At 37.8% G+C, this 25,205-nt stretch overlaps 1 protein-coding gene across 1 annotated transcript; it reads right to left on the bottom strand.

Annotated features, from left to right (window-relative positions):
- Positions 1 to 1,039: 1,039 nt before the first annotated feature.
- On the bottom strand, positions 1,040 to 6,187 carry LOC123878141. Its single transcript, XM_045925234.1, has 2 exons — positions 4,801 to 6,187; positions 1,040 to 3,114 (listed from the first exon to the last, which is right to left on the bottom strand). Exons 1-2 carry the CDS (start codon positions 5,981 to 5,983, stop codon positions 1,055 to 1,057), a joined length of 3,243 nt encoding a protein of 1,080 aa, XP_045781190.1. The 5' UTR covers positions 5,984 to 6,187; the 3' UTR covers positions 1,040 to 1,054.
- Between the last annotated feature and the right edge of the window lie 19,018 nt (positions 6,188 to 25,205).

Genomic DNA, 25,205 nt, shown 5'->3' with positions numbered 1-25,205 from the left:
ACATAATATAATACATAAATATCGCTCACACTACTTTTGAATGTCACTGTTCACATATTATATTATATTTCAGTAGTTTGAAGGCAACTTTACTCGATCACTTATTTCGCCTGGACTATCACACTAATATTATAAAAGCGAAAGTTTGTATGTGTGTGTGTGTGTGTGTGTGTGTGTGTGTGTGTGTGTGTGTGTGTGTGTGTGTGTGTGTGTGTGTGTGTGTGTTTGTGTGTGTGTATGTTTGTTACTCCTTCACGCAAAAACTACAAAAACTACTGGACGGATTGGGCTGAAATTTAGAATGGAGATAGATTGTAGTACTCTGGATTAGCACATAGGCTACTTTTTATCCCGGAAAATCAAAGAGTTCCCACGGAATTTTAAAAAACTACATCCACGTGAACGAAGTCGCGGGCATAAGCTAGTGATAAATAAAAATGGGCCAAATATGAGTCAGACTCGCACATCAAGCATTCCGTACCATCGTACAAGAAAAACGACTCTTTTTTTAATTTTCATGGTGGTCATTTTGAAGTTTTTTATTATTTGTTGGTATAGCGGCAATAGTACCTAATAAGTATTCTGTGAAAATTTCAACTCTCTACCTATAACGAGTTATAAAGCCCGCTGATAGACAAACGGACGGACACCGGAGGCTTAGTAATAGGGGCCCGTTGGCACCCATTGGTTACGGAACCCTAAAGATAAGATTTTAGTGTTCGTTGATGATCAAAGTAATGGACTTCGTCTGTGTTGGTGTTAGCTGGCGGGCGTGCTCTGCCTTTTTGGAGTGTTTTTTTTTGTTAAAACTGACTGGAAAGCGCTTGTTTAGTGATGTGTTGCACTGCACTTTGAATTGGACTGTATTTATAACACTTGATGATTGTATAAATGTTTTAATAATAAAATCGTAATAAACTTTACAACAATATAAGCGCTGGTAATTTGGAGGCGGTCGCGCCGCGAATGGATTGTGCCGCGCGCCGGCGCCGCACCGCGAGGCTCCCCGCTCCCGCAGCCCACCGCCGCGCACGCCTTGTGCAGTGCTATAGCACTAAACATCCTGCCCGCGCGAGTTGGAAATCGGAAGGGGGCAAATGTTGTTAAAGGCCCGCGTGATGACTCCCTTCTTTGTTTTGATCTCTGCCACGCGAGCCACTCCGTCCTGTCCTGGGTGCACCTTCTCCACTCTTCCAAGCAGCCATAAAAGTGGTGGCTGCGTTCTGTCTTTCACGAGCACCAGGCTACCTAGCTGGAGACTTGTGATTGAGCCCCTCTGCCATTTCATGCGCTGTTGTAGCAGAGAGACGTATTCAGCCGAGAATCTCCGCCAGAAGTGCTGCTTGAGCGCCTCGATGCGTTGGTAGCGATCCATGGCGGCGATGTTTGTATCGCTGACCATTGGGCGAGGAACCGACAAGAGTGAGCGTCCTATGAGGAAATGAGCGGGAGTGAGGCAAGTAAGGTCGGAAGGATCGGAAGAAAGAGGTGTGAGTGGTCTGGAATTTAGGATGGCTTCAATCTGAACCAGACACGTGGTCATCTCTTCGTACGTTAAATGTGTTAAATTTAAGATGCGTTTAAGGTGAAATTTGACTGATTTGACAGCAGACTCCCATAAACCCCCGAAGTGAGGTGTGTACTGGGGTATACGGCGGAATTCAATATCCCTATTGCTAAGATCTGACTTGATGTCGTCTGAGTATTTTGAGAAAAAAGATGCGATTTCATTACTGGCTCCAATAAAGGTCGTCGAGTTATCGGACGTTACAGACATTGGCTTACCGCGACGTGATATAAATTTTAGAAATGCTGATATGAAGGCCTCCTTTGTCAAATCCGTGACGAGCTCCAGGTGCAAAGCTTTAACTGCGAAGCAGACAAATATGCAAATGTAAGACTTTTCCAGTTTCGCACCCCTGCCCTTACGGCTTGCTATCATTATTGGACCAGCGTAGTCAATTCCAGTGTGCAAAAATGGGAATTCTAAACGTGTTCTATCCGCGGGTAAGTCACTCATCATAGGCTGTATTGGTTTCGGTTTAAACCTGCAGCAACGAACACAACGATGCACGACGCGTCTAGCGAGGTTCCTCCCCCCCAGTGGCCAATATTTTTGTCTAATAAAAGACAAAAGGAGTTGAGGTCCCGCATGCATTAATGAAATGTGTTCTTTTTGAAAAAGGATTTGTGTGAGATGATGCTTGCCACATAAGAGTATTGGGTGTTTGATGTCGAAAGGATAGTGTGAGTTTTTAAGTCTTCCTCCAACTCTTATGAGCTCATCTGAATGAATGAAAGGTGCTAATGAACTCAACCTATTTTTGTATGGAAGAGGCTTTCCGGACTTTAATAAAATATATTCATCTTTGAACATTTGTTGTTGCACGAGTTTTAGTATATAAGTTTCTGAATTTTTTAATTCTGTTGTAGATAATGTTTGTGTTAATTTATTTTTAGGATATTTGCAATTGTGTATAAATCTTTGTACAAAAGCAAAAGATCTAATTAAATGTGTGTAACTTGACGTTTTATTAATTAATTCATGAATTATGTGTGTGACTGTGTCTTTACTTTGTGTCGTTGTGTATAAAACTATTTCTGTTTTTTCCTGTCTTTGTGTGCTTGTAGAATCTGATTGTGTGTTTGGTATGATCGGAAATTGTATGTTTTTTGTTTTAAGAAAATCTGGACCAGACCACCACAGTGCGCATGAGCCAATACTGTTCGTTGCAATTCCGCGTGAGACTAAATCGGCAGGATTTTCCTTCGATGGAACGTAGCTCCACCTGTGACCAGCTGTGCTGTCTTGAATCTCACCTACTCGAGTCCGAACAAACGTTTTTAATTGATTTGATTGCGTTTTTAGCCATGCTAACACGATTGTGGAATCAGTCCAAAAAAAGGAATCGTGTACCTTAAGGGTGATTGATGACATCACTTTGGCGTGAAGTCTAGACGCCAGGAGCGCACCACAAAGCTCGAGTCTGGGGATTGTGGTAGGCTTCAAAGGCGCCACTTTATTTCTGGAAGCTAGAAGGCGAACTTGTACCGTGCCATTTGCGTCGACCGCCCTCACGAAGATACATGCACCGTAAGCACGTTCCGACGCGTCTGAAAACGTATGAAGTTCCAAACGAATAACATTATCAAAACTAACCCAACGAGGAATACGAAGTGATTTAAGAGAAATAAGAGAATCTATGAAATTCAAAAATGTGTTCTGGGTATCTTTTGACACTTCCTCATCCCAACCGCATTTATCTATCCAAAGGTTTTGCATTACCTTTTTTGCTTGAACAGTGCAAGGCCCTAGAATCCCAAGCGGATCAAAGATTTGACTAATAAGAGATAGAATTTTACGTTTAGTAATTTTCTTGGCTTTAGGATCTAGGTCAATTGTAAATAATAAATGATCTAAGTTACAATCCCATTGAAGACCAAGAGTTTTGCAGGGTAATGATTTATCTAGATTTAAAGTTTTATTTTTATTGATTTGTTCAAGTGCATTGTCGTTAGTTAATGATTTCAAGACTTCGGAGCTATTTGATTGCCATTTACGCAGCTTGAATTGTGCCGACAGTAAAGTTTTATCTACATTTTTGCACAGGTCAATGACAGATTCTATGGAATCACCACCACTAATAAAATCGTCAACATAAAAGTCCCTAGAAATGGCAATTTTTGCGTTAGGATCTGAACATTGTTCTGCCAACGAAACCAAGCATTTAGTGGCTAGGTACGGTGCAGATGCTGTACCGTAAGTAACTGTGTTTAACGTAAAAGGTCTTATGTGTTCACTCGGATCAAATCGAAATAAAATTTGTTGAAGTGAACGTTGTGTGGGTTCGACTAAAATGGCTCGATACATTTTCTCAATGTCTCCCGAAACAACATATTTGTGCTGACGGAAGCGCAGTAAAATAGAAAGTAAGTCATCCTGGACGACAGGACCGACCATTTGAATGCTGTTAAATGTTTTGCCCTTATTTAATGCTGAGGCATTGAATACGACGCGACATTTTGTCGTAGTAGAATTTTCCCGAATAATCGGAAAATGGGGCAAATAATACCGGTTTTGAGAATCAGGTTCAGTAGGTTTTGAAATAACTGTGTCGCTCATGTGACCTAAGTCTCTATATTCAGTCATAAAATCGTAGTATCTCTTTTTTAAAACTGAATCGCGTTGAAATCTACGCTCAAGTGCTAGCAAGCGATTTTTGGCCGAGTGATAATTATCGCCGAGAACCTCGGGTGACTCTTTTAAGGGTATAGTCACAATAAATCGACCATCAGTGTCACGTCGAGTGTTCTCTGCGAAACTTTTTTCACAGGCTTGCTCTTCTAGCGTTAAGTTATATTTAGAAGAAACCGACTCTAATTCCCAAAATCGTGTTAGCAAGGCATCATCGCGCTGAGTGAAAAAGCAAGACGATTGATGTGCTTTATTTTTATGTGATTGTGTATATGCCTTGATTGTGCCAGAAACCAGCCAACCAAGTTTTGTTTTTTGCAATTTTGGGCATTGCTTACCGAGATCGATGAAATCTGAACATATGACGTCCCAGAAGACATCTGCTCCTACCAATATGTCGATAGGTGAAGAAATATGGAAAGATGGATCAGCTAATCGAATATGAGGCGGTAATTTTAAAGACCTGATATCGATGTTGCATGAAGGTAATGTGTTGGTAATCTGAGGTAATACGTGACACTCAAGATTGACCTTGAAATCCCCCGAATATGACTCGAGAGGTAAGGTGCAAGACTCTGCTACGTATGATAACTGGTTGTTAATACCTGTCACAGAGGAGCTTACGCTTCGACGCAGCAAACCCAGCTTCTCACACAGGTGCTGTGTGACATAATGCCCCGTGGAGGCATTGTCTAGAAGAGCGCGAGCAGGATGTAGTTTCCCGTCGGCGCCGACCACATTCACCAATGCTGTGGAAAGCAATGTAAGAGGTTTGTTACTAGTCTGAATATTGGCAGATAAGGCAACTGTGGTGTGCTGTTCAGTATCTTTATGTAAAAGTGTGCTGTGCTTTAAAGAACAGTATTTACAGTGAGTTAAGCGGCACTGACTGTCTTTGTGACCAGGCCGTAAACAATTTTTACACACACTGAAATTCTTCATTTTTTCTAAGCGTTCATCTACGCTTAATTTTCTAAATTCAGAACAGCTAAATAAAAAATGATTTTGTGTACATAAAGGACATGCATTGGTTTTAAGTGTAATTTTTTCTTTATTTAAACTTGTATTTTTTGATTGTGTAATGTGCTTATTCTGTGTAAATTGTGTATTTTGATTTGTTTGTGAAGTTGACTGTCTTTGTGTTTCTTCAAGTTGTATAGTATCTAATAAATCAGCTCTGCCTATTAGAAAATCTATAAATTGTTTTAATGTAGGAGAAGTAGTTATTGAGTTACGATGTTCCTCCCACTCACGAAAGGTAACACTGTCTAACTTACGACTCATTAAATGAATAACCAAGGTATCCCAGTGATCAGTGGGTTGACCTAGGGTATTTAATGCACATAAATTACGATTAATTGTATCGACTAAATTTCTTAAAGATTTTCCAGACTCTTTCGTCATTGTTGAGAAATTTAGTAACGAGTTGACATGTATATTTACAAGCAAACGTTCATTGTCGTACCTACTTGATAGCAATTGCCATGCTACTTCATAATTTTTGGAAGTGAATTCAAGATTTTTTATGACTGTTAAGGCACTGCCTTTGAGAGCTGCTCTCAAATAATGAAATTTATTAATATTCCCTAAATTATTATTAGAGTGAATTAAAGAAAGATACGTATCTCTGAATTCCAACCATTGAGTCATCTTCTCTCCGTCAAAAGAAGGAAGTGAAATTTTTGGAAGACGAACAAAATCGTGAAAGCCACCGTCTCTGCTTTCGCTCCCTTCACTCGCCTCAGACACTGACATCCGACGCTGGAGGTGCCGTTTGCTTCTATTCATGATTGTACGTGCTTCAGCCACTAATGAAAAATATTTCGTATCGAATTCTTCACGTTCGAGAAGCAGTTGACTAGTATCGTCCGACAAAATCTCGAGCTCGGTCTGAAATTTATCGAAATCATTCTGTAGACTATCAATTTTACTCAGCCGACATTCAAGTTCGTTGTATTGTGTTTCGCTAATGTGGTCGCATTTATCTAAACTATTTAAGAAGTTTTGAAATATAGTTAGCTTACCTTTAATGCTACCACGAAGTTTTATTAATTCTTTGCTACGTGGGTCACTCATTTTTAACGAATAAAGTCAAGCGAAATAAAGCAAAGAACGTAATTTGAAAAGTTGAAGTTAAAATAATAAGTAGTGTGAAAGAAAAATGCAAAATAGTTCACGCGTTATAAAGTTATAACACGCGTAATGCCTAAAGTTTTAAATGCAGTCATAAGTAGGTACAAAATGCATTCAAATCGATGCGCGTAAGCCACTAGCAAGCGATAAGGAACCGGTTTTGAACTCGGCACGGTTGCTCGTCGCCCGCTTCTAAGAGTAAAAATGTTGTACTGTAGGTACCGACATGATGATTTAATTGAATTTTAGCGAAGATACCACTATGTCTGATCCAGAAAGAATGCTAGAAGACGGAAACTAGAAGGAATAAGAAGGATTTGGAACAAACTCACTCAGTCATGTCCCTGCCTTTTTGGTTTCCGCGATGCAATGTTCCTTCGGGAAGTCTTCGCTGGTTTGTATGTATGGCGATTCGCGGCGTGGCTCCTTTTCGTTGACGGGTGAAGGACCAAAATGTATAGTGATGTGTTGCACTGCACTTTGAATTGGACTGTATTTATAACACTTGATGATTGTATAAATGTTTTAATAATAAAATCGTAATAAACTTTACAACAATATAAGCGCTGGTAATTTGGATGCGGTCGCGCCGCGAATGGATTGTGCCGCGCGCCGGCGCCGCACCGCGAGGCTCCCCGCTCCCGCAGCCCACCGCCGCGCACGCCTTGTGCAGTGCTATAGCACTAAACAGCGCTCTAAAGGGGTGCTGCGCGTATGCCGGTAGTGCCGACACAGACGGGGTCCATACTTGTATATTTTAACTGACTTGTTACAAATAACTACAAACATGACATTGGCTAATCTTTGTAAAGCCAGAAGAGAGAGAAAAAAAAAGATCAAAGTAATCGATATAGCTTAAGAGAGGTCTCTCCGTCACTCACTTCATACAAACGTAGTTCCAATTTCATTTGAATATTAAGCAACCAAAGTCCATGAAATTTTGCAGACATATTCTAGAAACTAATATCTATGTCTGTGGTTTCCAGATTTCTGTTAAAATATTCGGTTTCAAAGTTACGCGGTCTTAAAAATTTATATACAAATCTTTGAGCTCCTGTAATTTTAAACTACATATTTTTAGAAAAATGTAAAACACCACAGACACAGATATTAGTTTCTAGAATATGTCTGCAAAATTTCATGGACTTTGGTTGCTTAATATTCAAATGAAATGGGAACTACGATTGTATGAAGCGAGTGACGGGGAGAGCCCTGTTAATGAGTTGCGAAGCTGAAGTGGCAATGGGTGAGGCGATAGATAGGAGTCTCAAGGAGGTTGGCATACCCGTGAGGTAGGCAAGCGACATCGTATCAGCGAGCCGCTGGATACAAATGGTACAAGACCGCACCGTGTGGAAGTCCTACAAGAGACTCTACGGTTGACCATGATAGCGACGGTGATCAAAGTTTGGTGGTAAACAAAACCATATCTAATCATTTTCAACCCCCGACCCAAAAAGAGGGGTGTTATAAGTTTGACGTGTGTATCTATGTATCTGTGTATCTTTGTATCTGTCTGTGGCATCGTAGCTCCTAAACTAATGAACCGATTTTAATTTAGTTTTTTGACGTGACAACGTCTTATAATTCGATAGAGCCGGCTGCACGCACGAAAAAACGTGACTCATGCGGCGTTACCTCGCTCTGAGGCGTTCCATGTAAGGCTTGAAGTGCAAGCGAGAGCGCGGAACGAGCGACAAAGAAGCACAATCGGCCTTTGTTGTCACGTTCAACTATCGTCAGTAAACCGACTTTACAGACAACCAATTTTTTTGTTTGAAAGGTGGCTTGATCGAGAGTGTTCTTAGCTATAATCCAAGAAAATCGGTTCAGCCGTTTGAAAGTTATCAGCTCTTTTCTAGTTACTGTAACCTTTACTTGTCGGGGGTGTTATAAATTTTTAATTACACTTGTAAAAGGTAGTCACGTTTTTAGTCGATGTAAGCCTGACTACAATTTTTAACAGCGACGCGCAGCGAGCCGAGTTCCTATGAAAAAGGACCCCGGATGGGTTCGAAACTAGTCGGGCTTACATCGACTAAATAGGTGAGCATAGCCGGTACATTCTATACTTATAAGATGAAGTTGAAAACTAAAACCCGACTGCGATCGTCTTAATAAACACTGAAATATTATAGTAAAATTTGTTTTTCTGTCGCTTGGTATATTTTAATGTTGTAGTACATTTATATTTATGAACTCAGAATTTTCTCCTCTTTCATTTGATGACACCCCACTCATAACCCTTCCTTTTGGCTTTGCCGCAGTTGGGTAAAAATGGAAATCACTCACAATAGTTTAAACACATTAACATACCTAAACATATTTTTTCTTATTATGCTCCAGTCGACAAGCAATATGGTATAATTAAAAGAAAGTTTGTGAACATTTCTGCAACTAAAATATCCAGCAAATATCGCTGTGGTCACGTCCGCCTTAAGCTCCACTCTTAAAGAAGCAACTAAAACAATATTATTGCGATTGCAACTAAAAACCAACTCAAACATGAGTTGCATAAAACTTCTCACGTTTCGCGGTTGAAAATTATAACATTGAAAGGATCTGTCTTCGATACAAAATAATTCTTTACTTGGAGTATATTTTTTTGGTTTTAAGGACCTTAAACCGAGGAAACAAGAAGGTCAATTTGAGACTTGCAAAATCGACCACCCACGAAATAATCGAATTGAGTCTACTTACTTTCCCAAACTTGTCAACTTAAATGCACTAAAGTAACTAAGCGAAACGACTTTATCATCATTTTCCATGATAATACAACAAATTACTTAAAGTATGGACTATACAATATTATTATTTAAATTCAACTTAACAAGCATTTAATAGAATTAGAAGGATGCTAGTGAACATTTCTGTAACTTAAATATCCAGCAAATATCGCTGTGGTCACGTCCGCCTTACGCTCCGCTCTTAAAGAAGCAACTAGAACAATATTATTGCGATTGCAACTAAAAACCAACTCAAACGTGAGTTGCATAAAACTTCTCATGTTTCGCGGTTGAAAATTATAACATTGAAAGTTTCTGTCTTCTATCCATACTATCCATACTTCCATACTAATATTATAAATGCGAAAGTGTGTCTGTCTGTCTATCAGTCTGTCTGTCTGTTACCTTTTCACCGATTTGGTATTGGTACAAGGTTAGCTTATATCCCGGGACATTGGCTATTTTTTATCCCGAAAAATCAAAGAGTTCCCACGGGATTCCCAAAAACCCATCCGCTCAACCGATTTGTATGTTTGGTACCAAGGTAGCTTGCGTCCCTGTAATTGACATAGGTAACTTTTTATCCCGGAAAATCAAAGAGTTCCTATGGGATCTTTGAAACCTAATTCCACGCGGACGGAGTCGCGGGCATCCTCTAGTACGAAATAATTCTTTAGTTGACGTAATTCTTGGTTTTAAGGATCTGTGCTGAATGAAACCAGAAGACCAAATGATTCGCAAAGTCGATCAGCCAAGCAGTTATCGGATTGAGTCAACGTTGCTTACCCAGCGTAATCGACTTAAATGCGCTGGAGTAACTAAGCTTACAACTCTCACAAGTTTATATTACAAGTGTAAATTAAAAATTTATAACACCCCCGACAAGTGAAGGTCACAGTAACTAAAAAAGAGCTGATAACTTCCAAACGGCTGAACCGATTTTCTTGGATTATAGCTAAGAACACTCTCAATCAAGTCACCTTTAAACAAAAAAAAAAACTAAATTAAAATCGGTTCATTAGCTTAGGAGCTACCATGCCACAGACAGATTACACAGATACACACATACACAGGTATACAGATACACACGTCAAACTTACAACACTCCTCTTTTTGGGTCGGAGGTTAAAAATATCCAGCAAATATAGTGCAAGTCTCAAGACCAAGAATACTGGAACTAGTTAACTCTCGTTTGATGTTTCAGTGTTCTTGGCAGTGCTAACTGAAACTGCTTAAGAGGGCTCTCTCCGTCACTCGTTTCATACAATCGTAGTTCCAATTTCATTTGAATATTAAGCAACCAAAGTCCATGAAATTTTGCACACATATTCTAGAAACTAATATCTGTGTCTGTGGTTTTCCAGATTTCCGTTAAAATATTTCGGTTTCAAAATTACGCGGTCTTAAAAATCCACATACAAATCTTTGAGCTCCTGTAATTTTAAAACTACATATTTTTAGAAAAATGTAAAACACCACAGGCACAGATATTAGTTTCTAGAATATGTCTGCAAAATTTCATGGACTTTGGTTGCTTAATATTCAAATGAAATTGGGACTACGATTGTATGGAGGAAGTGACGGAGAGAGCCCTGTTAAGGTATGACTTTTCCAGTTAGTCTATATCCACGTTTGGTTACACAAGTCGACTGAAACGGTATAGCCACAACAAATATTTATATCAAAGGCCGTCTTTTACGACACTAATACGGTATTATTTTACTCAGAAGCCCCGGTACCGAAATTTGTGTTACACAAAGTGTTATGACGCAATAAAACATACAAAAATATTGACGTGTCGTAAACGTTACGTTGGGTATAAAAGTCGAGCCTATTACATGGTTATTAATACTTAAGTGGTTGTATCGCTGTTTGAAGAGTTTTAGTAGGTTGAGCTAATTTGTTTTTTAACGAGTCGCATCGTTTTATTAAAGATGAACTTTTTAGCTGTTGTTTTTATAAAATTCCGTAACAAGTTAGCCCTTAATTGCGATCTCACCTGGTGGTGAGTGATGATAAAGTCTAAGATGGAAGCCAGCTAACTTGGAAATGATAGTTTTTATTAAACCCATACCCTACGCGGCCTCTTACCAGAACTTTGAATCGGTTGGTAGTATCGGCTTTGTCCGTAGGGTGGTAACTAGCCACGGCCGAAGCCGCTCAGCAGACCAGACCAGAGACAATTTAGAAGTTATAAATTACTATACATTTGACCCGTTTCAGTATGCCTCATATTTAAGGCTATTCAAATGGGTATGAAGTTTTAGATTGGCCATAACATAACCAATATTACGTTGTATAATAGTTCAATAGAAAATGTTTATCTGAGCATTATCCTAAGCTATGGATCTAACATCTCAAAGCGGGTTCTGACAGAGATATTTAAAAGTTGGATGATAGATAGGACAAAATACCCATACAAACATAGATTTTAGTTTTCCTTTTTTAACACCCGACCCAAAAAGAGGGGTGTTATAAGTTTGACGTGTGTATCTGTGTATCTAACTGTGGCATCGTAGCTCCTAAACTAATGAACCGATTTTAATTTAGTTTTTTTTTGTTTGAAAGGTGGCTTGATCGAGAACGTTCTTAGCTATAATCGAAGAAAATCGGTTCAGCCGTTTGAAAGTTATCAGCTCTTTTCTAGTTACTGCAAACTTCACTTGTCGGGGGTGTTATGAATTTTTAATTTAGACTTGTTGAATTTGATGAATACATCAGTTATCTACTTTAAATCTAAAGCTTACTACTCTAGATATGTTTAAATAGTAGCCTACTCTAGGGTACCTATATTCTTTAGGGTACTAGCTGATACCCACGACTTTGTCCGCGTGGATTTACGTTAAAAAAACCCACGGTAACTTTTTCATTTTCTGGGATGGAAGTGTATGTAAGTATAATATATAAGGTATCTATTCAAACCACTTCGATTCGTTGTTTCGATTTGGGGTGACTGAAGGACAACCCAACAAACAAACATACTTTCGTATATTTTATAATTTATGGGTTGTGGCTACCAATAGCCACTCTGCACTTTGGTTATATTATCTCTCGGGTACTCGGATGGATGGATGGATTCGGTTACTCGCAAAGACAAATATATCCAAACTTCGATATCATATCGCTCAAGTTGTTACACTAATACCAATGTTTAGCAAGCATTCAGTAGAGAAATACCTTATTCGAAGTTTTGTACCTGGGGGATACTATGGGTTACCTATAAGCTATCATAAAGACGAATGCAATATCCAAATAAGCATTGCTTAGGAATCACACAGTCAGGCCTTTGGTATAATAACTCTCACTCTCACTCATTCTCACTCTCACAGACTTACGCTCTAGAAAATAAGAAGTGTAGCAGCAGCAGCAGAATTAGCAGCAGCAGCAGTGGAAACAGCAGCAGCAGTAGTGGAAACAGCAGCAGCAGTGGCAGCAGTAGCAGAGGCAACAGCAGCAGAAGCAGCAGCAGTAGCAGCAGCAGTAGCAGCAGAAGCAGAAACAGTAGCAGCAGCAGCAGGAGTAGTAGTAGTAATATTACATCAAATTAGCGAAGGAAAACTGCTAATTAAGTAAATATGACAAACTTTTATCGATTATACAACATTTCACATCTGTTTTTGCATTAAATAAATAATAATACTCAGTAAAAATAATAATAATTCGGCGTGTGCGAGCAGCGCTGCTTATGCTATATCATTGGCATTTTCTGTACTGAATATTTTTTGGTGATCGCGCATGATGCTCGTCTATAGTGTGGGATTAATATTTTATTGTAAGACTAGCCGATGCCCGCGACTTCGCCCGCGTGGATTTAGGCTTTTCGAAATCCCGTGAGAACTCTTTGATTTTCCGGGATAAAAAATAGCCTATGTGCTAATCCAGGATATTATCTACCTCCATTCCCAGCCAAATCCATCAAGTGGTTTTTGCGTGAAGGAATAACAAACATACACACATACTTTCGATTATCATAGAACCAACTGTATGATTGATACACTATGTAGCCTATGCTCATAGTTACAGGACTTTAGGTGAATCGATTCTTGGTAGCAATTATTCAGCCTGTGGTATATATTCAGGCATGATGTAACCTATTTGAATATTATATTCAGGCAAGACATTACAGTCTTGCCTGAATATAATAATCAGTAGTTCACCCCAAATTACAAAGACAGACTGATAGACGGACAGACGGACAAACTGCAAACTGTCAAAGTCAAGGTCATTTATTCAAATTGGGTACTATTATAAACTTTTTGATTGTCAAAAAATGATGTGGTGGTGACAATTGATTACGTTAACTTAAAACTAAAGCTACGAAGGTTCCAAACGCGCCTAAGTCAGAGAAGAGCCCACAACAAACTCAGCCCTGTGGCCCCTAATACCTCTCCTCTCTAATGATATAAATAAAACAAAACCGGTACACGTTCCGCTTAGCGAAACGTCACCAAGTTACGGCGAAACAGCAGCGAAACTGCAGTAGGTAATTCGACTCTGACTCCATCTTTTTCCCACGTGATGAAAGAGTGATGGAATAGAGAGTTTATCTGTGTTAGGTTAGCGTTCACACTTGTGTAACGTACTGATATTTCCTGTGTAGATAGTTTGTTTGGCCGTCATCACCATCAACCGGCAGACGTCATGTGGACATTTTTTTAAATTTTGATACAAGACCTTGACTGCAATCTCACCTGGTGGTAAGTGGTGATGCAGACTAAGATGGAAGCGGGTTAACCTAGAAGGGGTATGACAGTTATCATAAAACCCATACTCCTTTGGTTTCTACACGGCATGGTATCGGAAGGCTAAATTGCTTGGCGGCATGGCTTTGCCACTAGGGTGGTAACTAGCCACGGCTGAAGCCTCCCACCAAGACCATATAACCAATTTAGTCTTTTCCATATGCCACGGTGTTGCGCCGCCTGAATCCAGTAGCTCCCTGTGACTCGTTTGATGTCGTCTGCACACCTAGTAGCGCGTCTTCAAGCGCTGCGCTTCGATCCAAGGTTGCCTTTCCAAACCTTGGTACCCAAACGTCTCTTGGTTTCTGGGCTCCGTACCTCAAAAGAAAAAACGGAACCCTTATAGGATCACTATGTTGTCTGTCTGTCTGTCTGTCCGTCGTATAGAGCCTATAAGAAATCTATAGGGTACTTCCCGTTGACCTAGAATCATGAAATTTGGTAGGTAGGTAGATCTTACAGCACAAGTACAGGAATAAATCTGAAAACCGCGAATTTGTGGTTACATCATTAAAAAAAAAAGTATTTCAATTTTCAAAGTAAGATAACTATACCAAGTGGGGTATCATTTGAAAGGGCTTTACGTATACATTCTAAAACAGATTTTTTTTTATGTATGATAGTTTTTGATTCATCGTGCAAAATGTTGGAAAATATACCCGAGTGCGGAACCCTCAGTGCGTGAGTCTGACTCGCCTTGGCCAGTTTTTTCGAACTATGTGCCCTGCCCATTGCCACTTTAGTTCGAGCCTGAAATTTAGTCAGGAAGGCTTCAGGTTTAAAATCGCGCAATCTAACTCTCGTGCCTAAGTAAATAAAAAGTAAACATTAGGCAGTGGTCAATATAATTATGGCGGCACGCCTTTGCATAAGTTTGATGTAGCACACGGCGGCAACATTAATTTGTCACACCGTTGTTAATTGTAAAGGCTTTATGCGGAAGTGACCCAAGAAAGTCATAAAGCGAGAATAATATTATTAAACTATTATAATAATCATATCATTATTTTATCAGACAACAAAGGCCAACCTAACCATCTTAACCTAAGCTGGTAACTATAAATAATACGTGTTAGTAACGGACTTATTCTATTTGAGTTGATATTATTAATATACTTAGTTATTATATTGTATTATCTATTATCTATCTATATTATTGATGATTATCAAAATTAATATACTTGTAAACTAATGCAAACCTCCAGTGCGCTTTGAAAGCACTGTCTTGTCTGTCTGCCATCACCCTCAGGATAGTGTTGGAACTTCTCTCCAATCTACTTTAGTTCGAAGAGATTGCGAAGAAACCGATAAGATAATATTACTAGCTTATGCCTGCGACTTCATCCGTGTAGATTCACACATTTCAAATCTCTATTTTACCCCCTTAGAAGTTAAACTGTCAAAAATCTTTTCTTAGCGGATTTTTACTATAGGTAACTGGATGCCAAATTTCAGCTCCATTCATCTAGTAGTTTGAGCTGTGTGTTGTTTTTTTACTCTAATTAATTTAGATTACTCCTCTCGTCCATCATGCTGGTCTGCTTGCTGCTTTGCTTACCGCAACGTTAACAGTTTAGATTGCTCGCTATCCTAGAATATATTTTATAATAACATTTCACCTCAATCGGCTCAATGATTTCTCAGGCGCACATGATCACAGAAACAGGCACTCTTAAGTTGATTTTAAACTACGGAAATATAATATAATAATGTCACTGTTCACACTTAGATGTAATAGAATAGACCCTTTAAAAGAATGCTTCAATTACTTACTTGTACATGGAGTGTTTCCAGATACATTAAAACTTGCGAAGGTTACACCAATTTACAAATCAGGCCATAAATCGGATCCGGGAAACTACAGACCTATTTCTGTGTTGCCATTACTGTCAAAAGTTCTGGAAAGAATATTGTACAATAGGTTGCAACAATATCTTGACTCAATTAATTTTATCTCTCCTCGACAATATGGCTTCAGACCAAAAAGCAGTACTCTTACTGCTACGATTGACCTTGTCACTAAAATCAAACACGGTATTGATGGCAAAAATATAGTTTTAGGCATTTTTATTGATTTGAAAAAGGCCTTCGATACCGTAAGCCCAAAATTGCTATTAAAAAAACTTGAAACAATTGGAATAAATGGCATTGCCCTAAAAATGTTTCAATCCTACCTAACCAATAGAGCACAAATTGTCAAATCAGGCGAACATCAAAGCAAGGCTTTAGCTGTAACATGTGGTGTTCCACAAGGTTCTATTTTAGGCCCGTTACTTTTTTTGGTCTACATAAACAATATCCAAGAATTAGGATTGCATGGTCATTTAACTCTCTATGCAGACGATACCTGCTTGTTCTATTTTGGGCCATCTATTGGAACTCTTATTAGTCAAGCACAAGAAGATTTAAACACTTTGTCTGAATGGTTTAAATATAATCTATTAACGATAAATATTTCAAAAACATCCTACATAATCTTTAAAGCTAAAAACAAATTAATCCAATCATATCAACCTCTTACAATTGACAATATTCCGTTACATCAAAAACACAATGAAAAATACCTTGGATTAAGGTTAGATAATTATTTAAATTGGAATACTCAAATTGAATACGTTAGAAGCAAATTGGCAGCTATGACCGGGTCTATCAGAAATCTAGCAAAATCTATACCACGTGAGCTTCGTTATACTATCTATAATACCCTAATTAAACCACACTTAATATACTTAATTGAAGTCTGGGGAAGTGCTGCCAAGACAAGATTAGCTCATCTGCAAACTGCTCAAAACAAATTAATAAAAATTCTTTTCCAATATCCCTTTCGAACATCAACTAAAAAACTTTATATTGACACCAAAATTATGAACGTTCATCAGTTATATATATACAACACATGTATTTTTGTTAGAAAAACTATAAATAAAACAATTCACACAGATATCACATTTACAAAAATTAAAACTAAAACTCGTCGAGCCAGTTACCTTGTCCTACCCAAAACCAGAACAAATTATGGCAGAAAAACCCTAACCTATGAAGGAGCTAAACTTTACAATAAAATACCTGCACAGATAAAAAATGTACACTCATTCAATGCATTTAAAACTGAGTTAGCTGCTCACATTATGAGTAATTCAAGTTACTTCGATAAATGCATTGAATGAGTACTATTTATTTAAGCAAAAAAATGGCGAATAATGTATTCTTAGAGTTAAGTTCTCATGTGAATGACTTTTCTATGTCTTTATGAGAATAAATATCTTTAAACCTAAACCTAATATAATATATAAGTATGAACCGTAGTTTGAAGGCAACTTTATAATTAGTTATAGATTATAGATTACTTTTAAATGTTGCTTTATCGCATAACACCGTCCATGTTGGTATGTTAATTGGAGTGACGCACGGACTCAATTTCCTTGTAAATAATTTATATATTATTATGTATTTCATCATCCCTAAGTAAATTCATTTTGCATGCAAATTTATTAGCCCCTTTTATTTTTCAGAAAATATGTATTCATAGTAATAATATGATGTGTAATGGATAACATACAAATACGTATAACCATATAATATAACATATAAAACTGAGTATGACATAATTATTATTGAAACTTGCTGTCCAAGCTCTAAATCTGAAAAATTTTCAAAAGAAAAATAAAACCGACTTCAAAAACCAAAAAAACTAAAAAGTAGAAAATAATTTTTATTTAGCTACACATGTAATGTACCTAGGTATGAAGTCGAGCGAGCATATTAAAACAAAATTAGAAATCCAAGAGTGAAGCTCGCCCGACTTCATACCTAGGTACATTACATGTGTAGCTAAATAAAAATTATTTTCTACTTTTTAGTGTTTTTGGTTTTTGAAGTCGGTTTTATTTTTCTTTTGAAAATTTTTTATTTCACAATTTTTAGTGGCCCCACTGTACTATAATATGCTATGCCCAGTTATAAAACCCTACTGTTTACTAAGCTATTACAGTGATCGCGAGCAATTTGCTCTTATCCATTGAGGAGTTCTGTTCTCCATCTCCGAAGATATTCATCAGATCTTCACCAAATTTATATGGGACCACCTGCACAGTATACCCTTTCAAACAAAAAAAAAATTTTCCAAATCGGTCCAGGGGTCTTTGAGTAATCGGGGAACATACATAAAAAATAAAAAAAAAATAAAAAAAAAAAATAACTTTTGTTTAGCTACACTTGTAATGTGCCTAGGTATGAAGTCGAGCGAGCATATTGAAACAAAATTAGAAATCCAAGAGTGAAGCTCGCCCGACTTCATACCTAGGCAAATTACAAGTGTAGCTAAACAAAAGTTATTTTTTACTTTTTAGTGTTTGTGGTTTTGAAGTCGGTTTTATTTTTCTTTTGAAAATTTTTTATTTCACAATTTTTAGTGGCCCCACTGTACTATAATATGCTATGCCCAGTTAAAACCCTACTGTTTACTAAGCTATTACACTGATCGCGAGCAATTTGCTCCTATCCATTGAGGAGTTCTGTTCTCCATCTCCAAAGATATTCATCGGATCTTCACCAAATTTATATGGGACCACCTGCACAGTATACCCTTTGAAACAAAAAAAAAATTTTCCAAATCGGTCCAGGGGTCTTTGAGTAATCGGGGAACATACATAAAAAATAAAAAAATAATAAAAAAAAAAAAAGATCCCGACGAATTGAGAACCTCCTCCTTTTTTGGAAGTCGGTTAAAAAAAGATCCCGACGAATTGAGAACCTCCTCCTTTTTTGGAAGTCGGTTAAAAAGTATCATTTAGGAAGGTAGGTACTCTATGGGCTTGATATTTTTTTTCTCATTTGACTTAAAACTTAGGAAAATCCTACAATCCTATATTTTGAGTCAATAAATAAAAATTGATTACTGAATAAATAATAATTGTGTTATGTAAAAGTGTCGTTTTCCAAGAGGAAATGGGATCTCAAAAGTTGCGTTCCGGTCTAGAAATAAAATAAGTCACATTGTTATTTGTAGATTCCGGTCAAAAGCAAGGCACGCCGGCAACTTCACTTTGACACCGGCAAAGCTATCATCATCATCATCATCAGCCTGTGGACGTCCACTGTTGGACATAGGCCTCCTATAGAGCGCCACCACACCCGGTCCTCAGCCTTCCTCATCCAGCCACTTCCCGCCAGCCGCTTCATATCGTCGGTCCATCGTGCTGGAGGGCGTCCCACACAAGGCAAACCTTTGGGCACAGCCAAATCAGGGTGTCTTTCTTGACAACAAACCAACACTTTATTTACTTGCACTACGTGTTTAGTTTTCAGTATAAATCATGTTAAAGACTCGACCTCACTCTAGTCTCACTCCGTCTTTACACTTTAGGCTAGGCTCGCCCTTACACTCAGAATCTCACTAAAGTTTTTATTTATCGAACAAAAAGTAAAAGTGTAACGGATATTTTCTAGTTAAGGTTTTTCTCAATTTTGTTACACGTCATCAATACCAATTTTTAAACCTTTCAAAAGATTCTGTTATAATAAAACTAGAAAATGCCCGCGACTTCGTCCGCGTGGATTTAGGTTTTTAAAGATCCCGTGGGAAGTGTTCGATTTTTCGGGATAAAAAGTTGCCTAGGTCAATTACAGGGACGCAAGCTACCTCGGTACCAAATTTCATACAAATCGTTTAAGCGGATTGGTTTTTGGGAATCCCGTGGAAACTCTTTGATTTTCCGGGATTAAAAATAGCCTATGTCCGTCCCCGGGATATAAGCTAACCCTGTACCAAATTTCGTCCGAATCGGTTAAACTGTTGGGAAGTGAAAAGGTAGCAGAGAGACAGACAGACAGACAGACAAACTTTCGCATTTATAATATTAGTATGGAAGAATGGATGTACCTTGTACTTACTTACCTAGTCGTAAACTGTATCCATTGAATTATATGTAGGTACCAAGTTCTACCTTGGAACTTGGCCCTTTTCCAAGCGGGGCCTAATTGTGATAACCCAAGGTAATAAAGTTATATCATGATTATTGTGAAATAGTAGACGACTCCACATACTGGACTGCAACTGCATACAATACAGGTAATCTTTATGGCCGGATTTGCACTTGGCAATTGTCCAGAAGCGTCAACACTTCGCTAATGTGATAACATAAGGGGTATGGCCATACTAATAGAGATGTGTATTAAAGCTACTTAAAGCTACTTTTAAATCATTTTCATTTCAAATCAGTTATTTCACAGGTTAAGTGATTTTTTCAAATTTCGCACGTTCAACCGCTAGGTCCTATAATAATAATTTAATTAGGAATTTATGGTAAATATTAGCGCTGATTTTTCACAGGTGATTTTTCACGTATAAAGTAAATTTTCGCACTTACTATCGTTTGCTACGTTAATTTTAATAAGTCTTTTCTCTTTTCTCACGACTGCCCAAAAAAGGAGCCTAATATTTTCAGGGTACATAGATGTACCTCTGTGAGTTTCTTTATTCCACCATAATTCCTAAGTGGCAAAAAAAGTTGAATGTATTGTTAAAATCCTTACATTATCCTGAGTACTAGCTTTAACTTAGCTATAAATGATTTTTCACAGGCTACTTTATATAATGTAGTTACTTACAAATGAGAGTTTTCACATGCTACCTGTGAAACAGTCCATCTCTACACAGTAGGTATTTACTAATAACAGTAGTATTAAGATTATCATAGGATAATAATCTTAGCACGATAAATAATAAACCTAGTCAGGTCATATCAACACCTGCCTAATCCAATACAAACTTGGTATTCGTCCAAGACCAATTACTTGATATATAGTAGATGTACAGTAGGTATAGGCAAGAGGAACACGCACTTTATTACGTCATATTATCTAGCTATGGTCCGCGCAAAATAAGTATTCCAATCCGAACACAAGGCAGATTTGACTGCGCATTGTACAAAAAATTTTCAAAAGAAAAATAAAACCGACTTCAAAAACCACAAACACTAAAAAGTAAAAAATAGCTTTTGTTTAGCTACACGTGTAATGTGCCTAGGTATGAAGTCGAGCGAGCATATTAAAACAAAATTAGAAATCCAAGAGTTGTAGCTAAAATTTTTTATTTCACAATTTTTAGTGGGCCCACTGTACTATAATATGCTATGTCCAGTTAAAACCCTACTGTTTACTAAGCTATTACACTGATCGCGAGCAATTTGCTCTTATCCATCTCCGAAGATATTCATCAGATCTTCACCAAATTTATATGGGACCACCTGCACAGTATACCCTTTCAAACAAAAAAATTATTTCCAAATCGGTCTTTGAGTAATCGGGGAACATAGGTACATAAAAAAAAAAAGATTCCGACGAATTGAGAACCTCCTCCTTTTTTGGAAGTCGGTTAAAAATAGATCTCATCCAGGCGGTGTATATTTTTAGGGTTCATTTGGCTCAGGCTCCTTCAGCTTTAGCAGAAACTGGACTCAGAAGTATCGTAAGGTTTGGATTTGGCAGATATTACACAGTAATTTGCATATAGTCAAATAACGGAGGAGATTAACAGGTCAAATGCCAGGTATTATTTAAGGGTTGAGTTTAACTTGGCCACTGTCCAAAAGTGGCCTTCACTGCTGCCCCACTAATTGTGATATCCTTTACCCTAATAGTTCCAACATGAGTGAAATAGTAGAGCAATCTGCACCAGGTATTAATTAGATCATTAAAACTTGGCCATAGTCCAACTGGGATTTTCTTACTTACCTATTACTTGTCCACAAATTATGTCGAACTAGCTGATGCTCGCGACTTCGTTCCTATGGATATACGTTTTTAAAAATCCCATGGGAACTCATTGATTTTCCGGGATAAAAAGTAGCCTACGTGTTAATCCAGGGTATAATCTAGCGCCATTCCGAATGTCAGTCAAATCAGTCTTTAGTTTTTGCGTGAGAGAGTAACGAACATACAGACACACACACATACAAACTTTCGCCTTTATAATATGATAGTGTGATAGTAGATGGCAGAACAAAATGATATCGCTCAAGTGGCCAGGTTTGCACACATAATCACATCTATGTTTTTTATTACGAAACTAGCTGATGCCCGCAGCTTCGCCCGCGTGGATTGGTCAGATCCCCTGCAGCATCAGGATTGAGGAGTTGGACTCCAAATTTTTTATGAAACAATGTCGCAAAGTTCCTCTATCGATTAAAAAAGAAATGACGCAAATCGGTTCAGAAATCTCGGAGATTTCGGTGTACATAGGTAGAAAAACACAACTCCCTTTTTGAAAGTCGGTTAAAAAAGTAGCCTATGTTACTCCCTGGTCAATTCTCTACTTGTCTGTGGAAATCCCGTCAAAATCGGTTCAGCTGTTCCCAAGATTAGCCTTTTCAAACAGACAGACAGACAGACAGACAAAAATTTTAAAAACGTGTGATTCAGTTATAGTATCGTTCAAATAACCATATGACCTTAATATGCGGTAGTTATTTCGAAATTACAGACAGACACTCCAATTTTATTTATTAGTATAGATGCAAAAGAAAGTTTTATAATATCAAAAACTTCAGTTTATTATAAACCTTAACAATTGAACATAAGGTTTAATAAAGATTGCAAAATATGGTATTTAAGACCTGTTATCATCGACATTAAAAAGAAGATACGATTTTTTTTTAATGGTGGTTTTTAAATGGTTTTGAAGAAGGAAGCCATCATACTTGGTATAGACTTGGCAGCGATAAATATAGTAAAACTAATATTATAATAAGCTGTGATAGCCTAGTGGTTAGAACGTCCGCCTACTAATCGGAGGTCGGGGGTTCGATCCCGGGCACGCACCACTAACTTTTCAGTTATGTGCGTTTTAAGCAATTAAATATCACTTGCTTTAACGGTGAAGGAAAACATCGTGAGGAAACCGGCATGCCTGAGAGTTCTCCATGTTCTTAAAGGTGTGTGAAGTCTGCCAATCCGCATTGGGCCAGCGTGGCGGACTATGGCCTAAACCCTTCTCATTCTGAGAGGAGACCCGTACTCAGTAGTGGGGCGGAAATGGGTTGATCATGATGATGATGAATATTATAATTAGATCACATTGTTTGACAATATCACAGAACATTAAATTCCAGATCGGAAGCAAGCCATCTTAATTGGCGAATCCGAACTTGGCCGTTATCCAGTTATATCCGTTCTATGTTATAACTGGATATATTATAGGACTAAAGGGACTATAATAACAGAATCCTATTATTGCGTAAAGAAGCGACACTGTCTACCCTGCCAAGTTTTCATCACCTGCAATGACTTGACTACTGGCACTGTTGCGCTGGCGTCGCTTAGGCTGAGATCTAATAGAAGCACACTTTGACTTTGCTCAGACTTAAGACACTGTTAAAACGAGACAGCGTTATACCGCTGGCATAAATCTGTCTCGTTTTAACTGAAACTTAAGTCTAAGCAAAGTCAAAGTGCGCTCTATAGATTTCAACCTTAGTCTACCCTGCCAATTTTTCGTCACCTGCAACGTAATGGCTTGACTACTGGTCACTTTTATAATTTTATAATTGTGACTCCAGGAGTACCTACCTATTAATGTTTAATTTTCTTTGAATATGACTGTAACTTCTTTTGCTAATTTATATATTGAATTGTTAAATTTCTATTGATTAAAAATAATATTTTATGTACTTATTGAAAATGTATGTAAAGATAGTAAATTTTGCACGCCATGTCATGGCAGATTGTGATACGTACAGTAGGTACGTATCACAATCTGCCAATCAAATATATCAATCAAATATAAAATTTATGTAACATCTTTTTTACTTACAATCTTGCAATAAATAAATAAATAAATAAATAAATTAGTTCTCACCTTGTTGTCACGTGAACAAGATGCACCGTTGCTTACGTATGACGTTGTCCTTGTCCCGCCCGATTGGCGTTACTCACACACACACACACACACATAAAACTTGTGCGGTCAGGCTGGTGTTCCGGTCGTAGTAATAGGTAATGTTCGGGGTGCGCTTTATCAGCTATCTTTTTTACCAAAATAAAACATACTTTTTTTAAAATAGCGAGCAAACGAGCAGGCGGGTCACCTGATGTTAAGTGATTACCGCCGCCCATGAACATTTCAAGCACCACAGGAACCGCCGGCCTTTCACGAATTTGTTGGTCCGCCCCTTGAATAACCCCATGTTGTAATCTAGTGGGAACACCGCCGATGGGAGTTGATTCCACAGTTTGCATGTGCGTGGAAAAAAGGATCTGGCACAACGGGCGGTCGAAGTGCACCAGATATCCAGGTGGTGAGGGTGAAATTGCTTGGGTACTTATTAAATTAAAAATCCGTACTTGGTCTGAAATACAAACAAGAATAAACTTCTAAAGCTGATTTATAATTATTATAATAAGCAAAAAAAACCTTGTTCTATCACAAGCAAGTTTTTTACACCGCAATTTTAACCCTATAATTAGATACAGATTTTAATTAAAAATCTAGCCTGGGAACAACCCCTGCCTGCTTTTGTTGCGGGCGTCAAACAATTTCTTGCCTAGCCAGTTTCGATATTAATTCCTTACAAAATGCGAAGCACTTTGGAAAATACATTTTTCATTTTTTTTTGCTTAAAGATATTTTTTTTTGCTAATTGAGATTTGGTTTTTGTTTTGTTTCAAAAAGTAGGTCTCTGATATTTCTCAGGAGATAAGCAATACTTTGATTAATGAAAATATCATTATGATTGATTAATTCTAAAGACAACAAGAATTTGACCTCCTAATCGGGGGTACGCATTTGTAACTTTGTGAGCATTTTAATCGAACGGTTGCTCTTTTCAAAGATTTGATATACAATATTATGCCATGTATAAAAGTAATTGAATTCCCGCGCATTGCTGGAGCGAACTGCAAGTCAAATTCACGTTCTTTTCAACCCCCGACCCAAAAAGAGAGGTGTTATAAGTTTAACGTGTGTATCTGTGTATTTGTGTATCTGTCTGTGGCATCGTAACTCCTAAACTAATGAACTGATTTTAATTTAGTTTTTTTTTGTTTGAAAGGTGGCTTGCTCAAGAGTGTTCTTAGCATTAATCCAAGAAAATCGGTTCAGCCGTTTGAAAGTTATCAGCTCTTTTCTAGTTATTGTAACCTTCACTTGTCGGGGGTGTTATTAATTTTTAATTTAGGTACGAGTATACTTGTCATTTAAATAATAATCTTCAATTGTATTATATACTTTTTAGGAGCATATTTTTAACCTAACCTAACGAGTTTTAGTATGAAAAGTTACTTGTATATGTATAAAAGAAACTGCGCATACAGATTTCGGTATTTCATTTTTCATCTACCGTCGTGTGCTTACTCGTACAAACGACTTTCCCCGAAGCTTTCCTGCCAGCTAATGGCATTGCCACGAGCGAT

Source organism: Maniola jurtina, chromosome 25, assembly GCF_905333055.1.
Source record: "Maniola jurtina chromosome 25, ilManJurt1.1, whole genome shotgun sequence".
Lineage (NCBI taxonomy): Eukaryota > Metazoa > Arthropoda > Insecta > Lepidoptera > Nymphalidae > Maniola > Maniola jurtina.
Note: the sequence above shows the minus strand (reverse complement) of the source record. Positions and strands in the feature narration are given on the sequence as shown.

What these genes read in the sequence shown, in the direction of transcription:
- LOC123878141 (XM_045925234.1), bottom strand. Translation starts at nt 5,983, where the DNA reads ATGAATAGAAGCAAACGGCACCTCCAGCGTCGGATGTCAGTGTCTGAG. An exon ending in CGTAAGCTCCTCTGTGACAG is followed by an intron (nt 3,115 to 4,800) that starts GTATTAACAACC and finishes ATACGTTTTCAG; the next exon opens with ACGCGTCGGAACGTGCTTAC.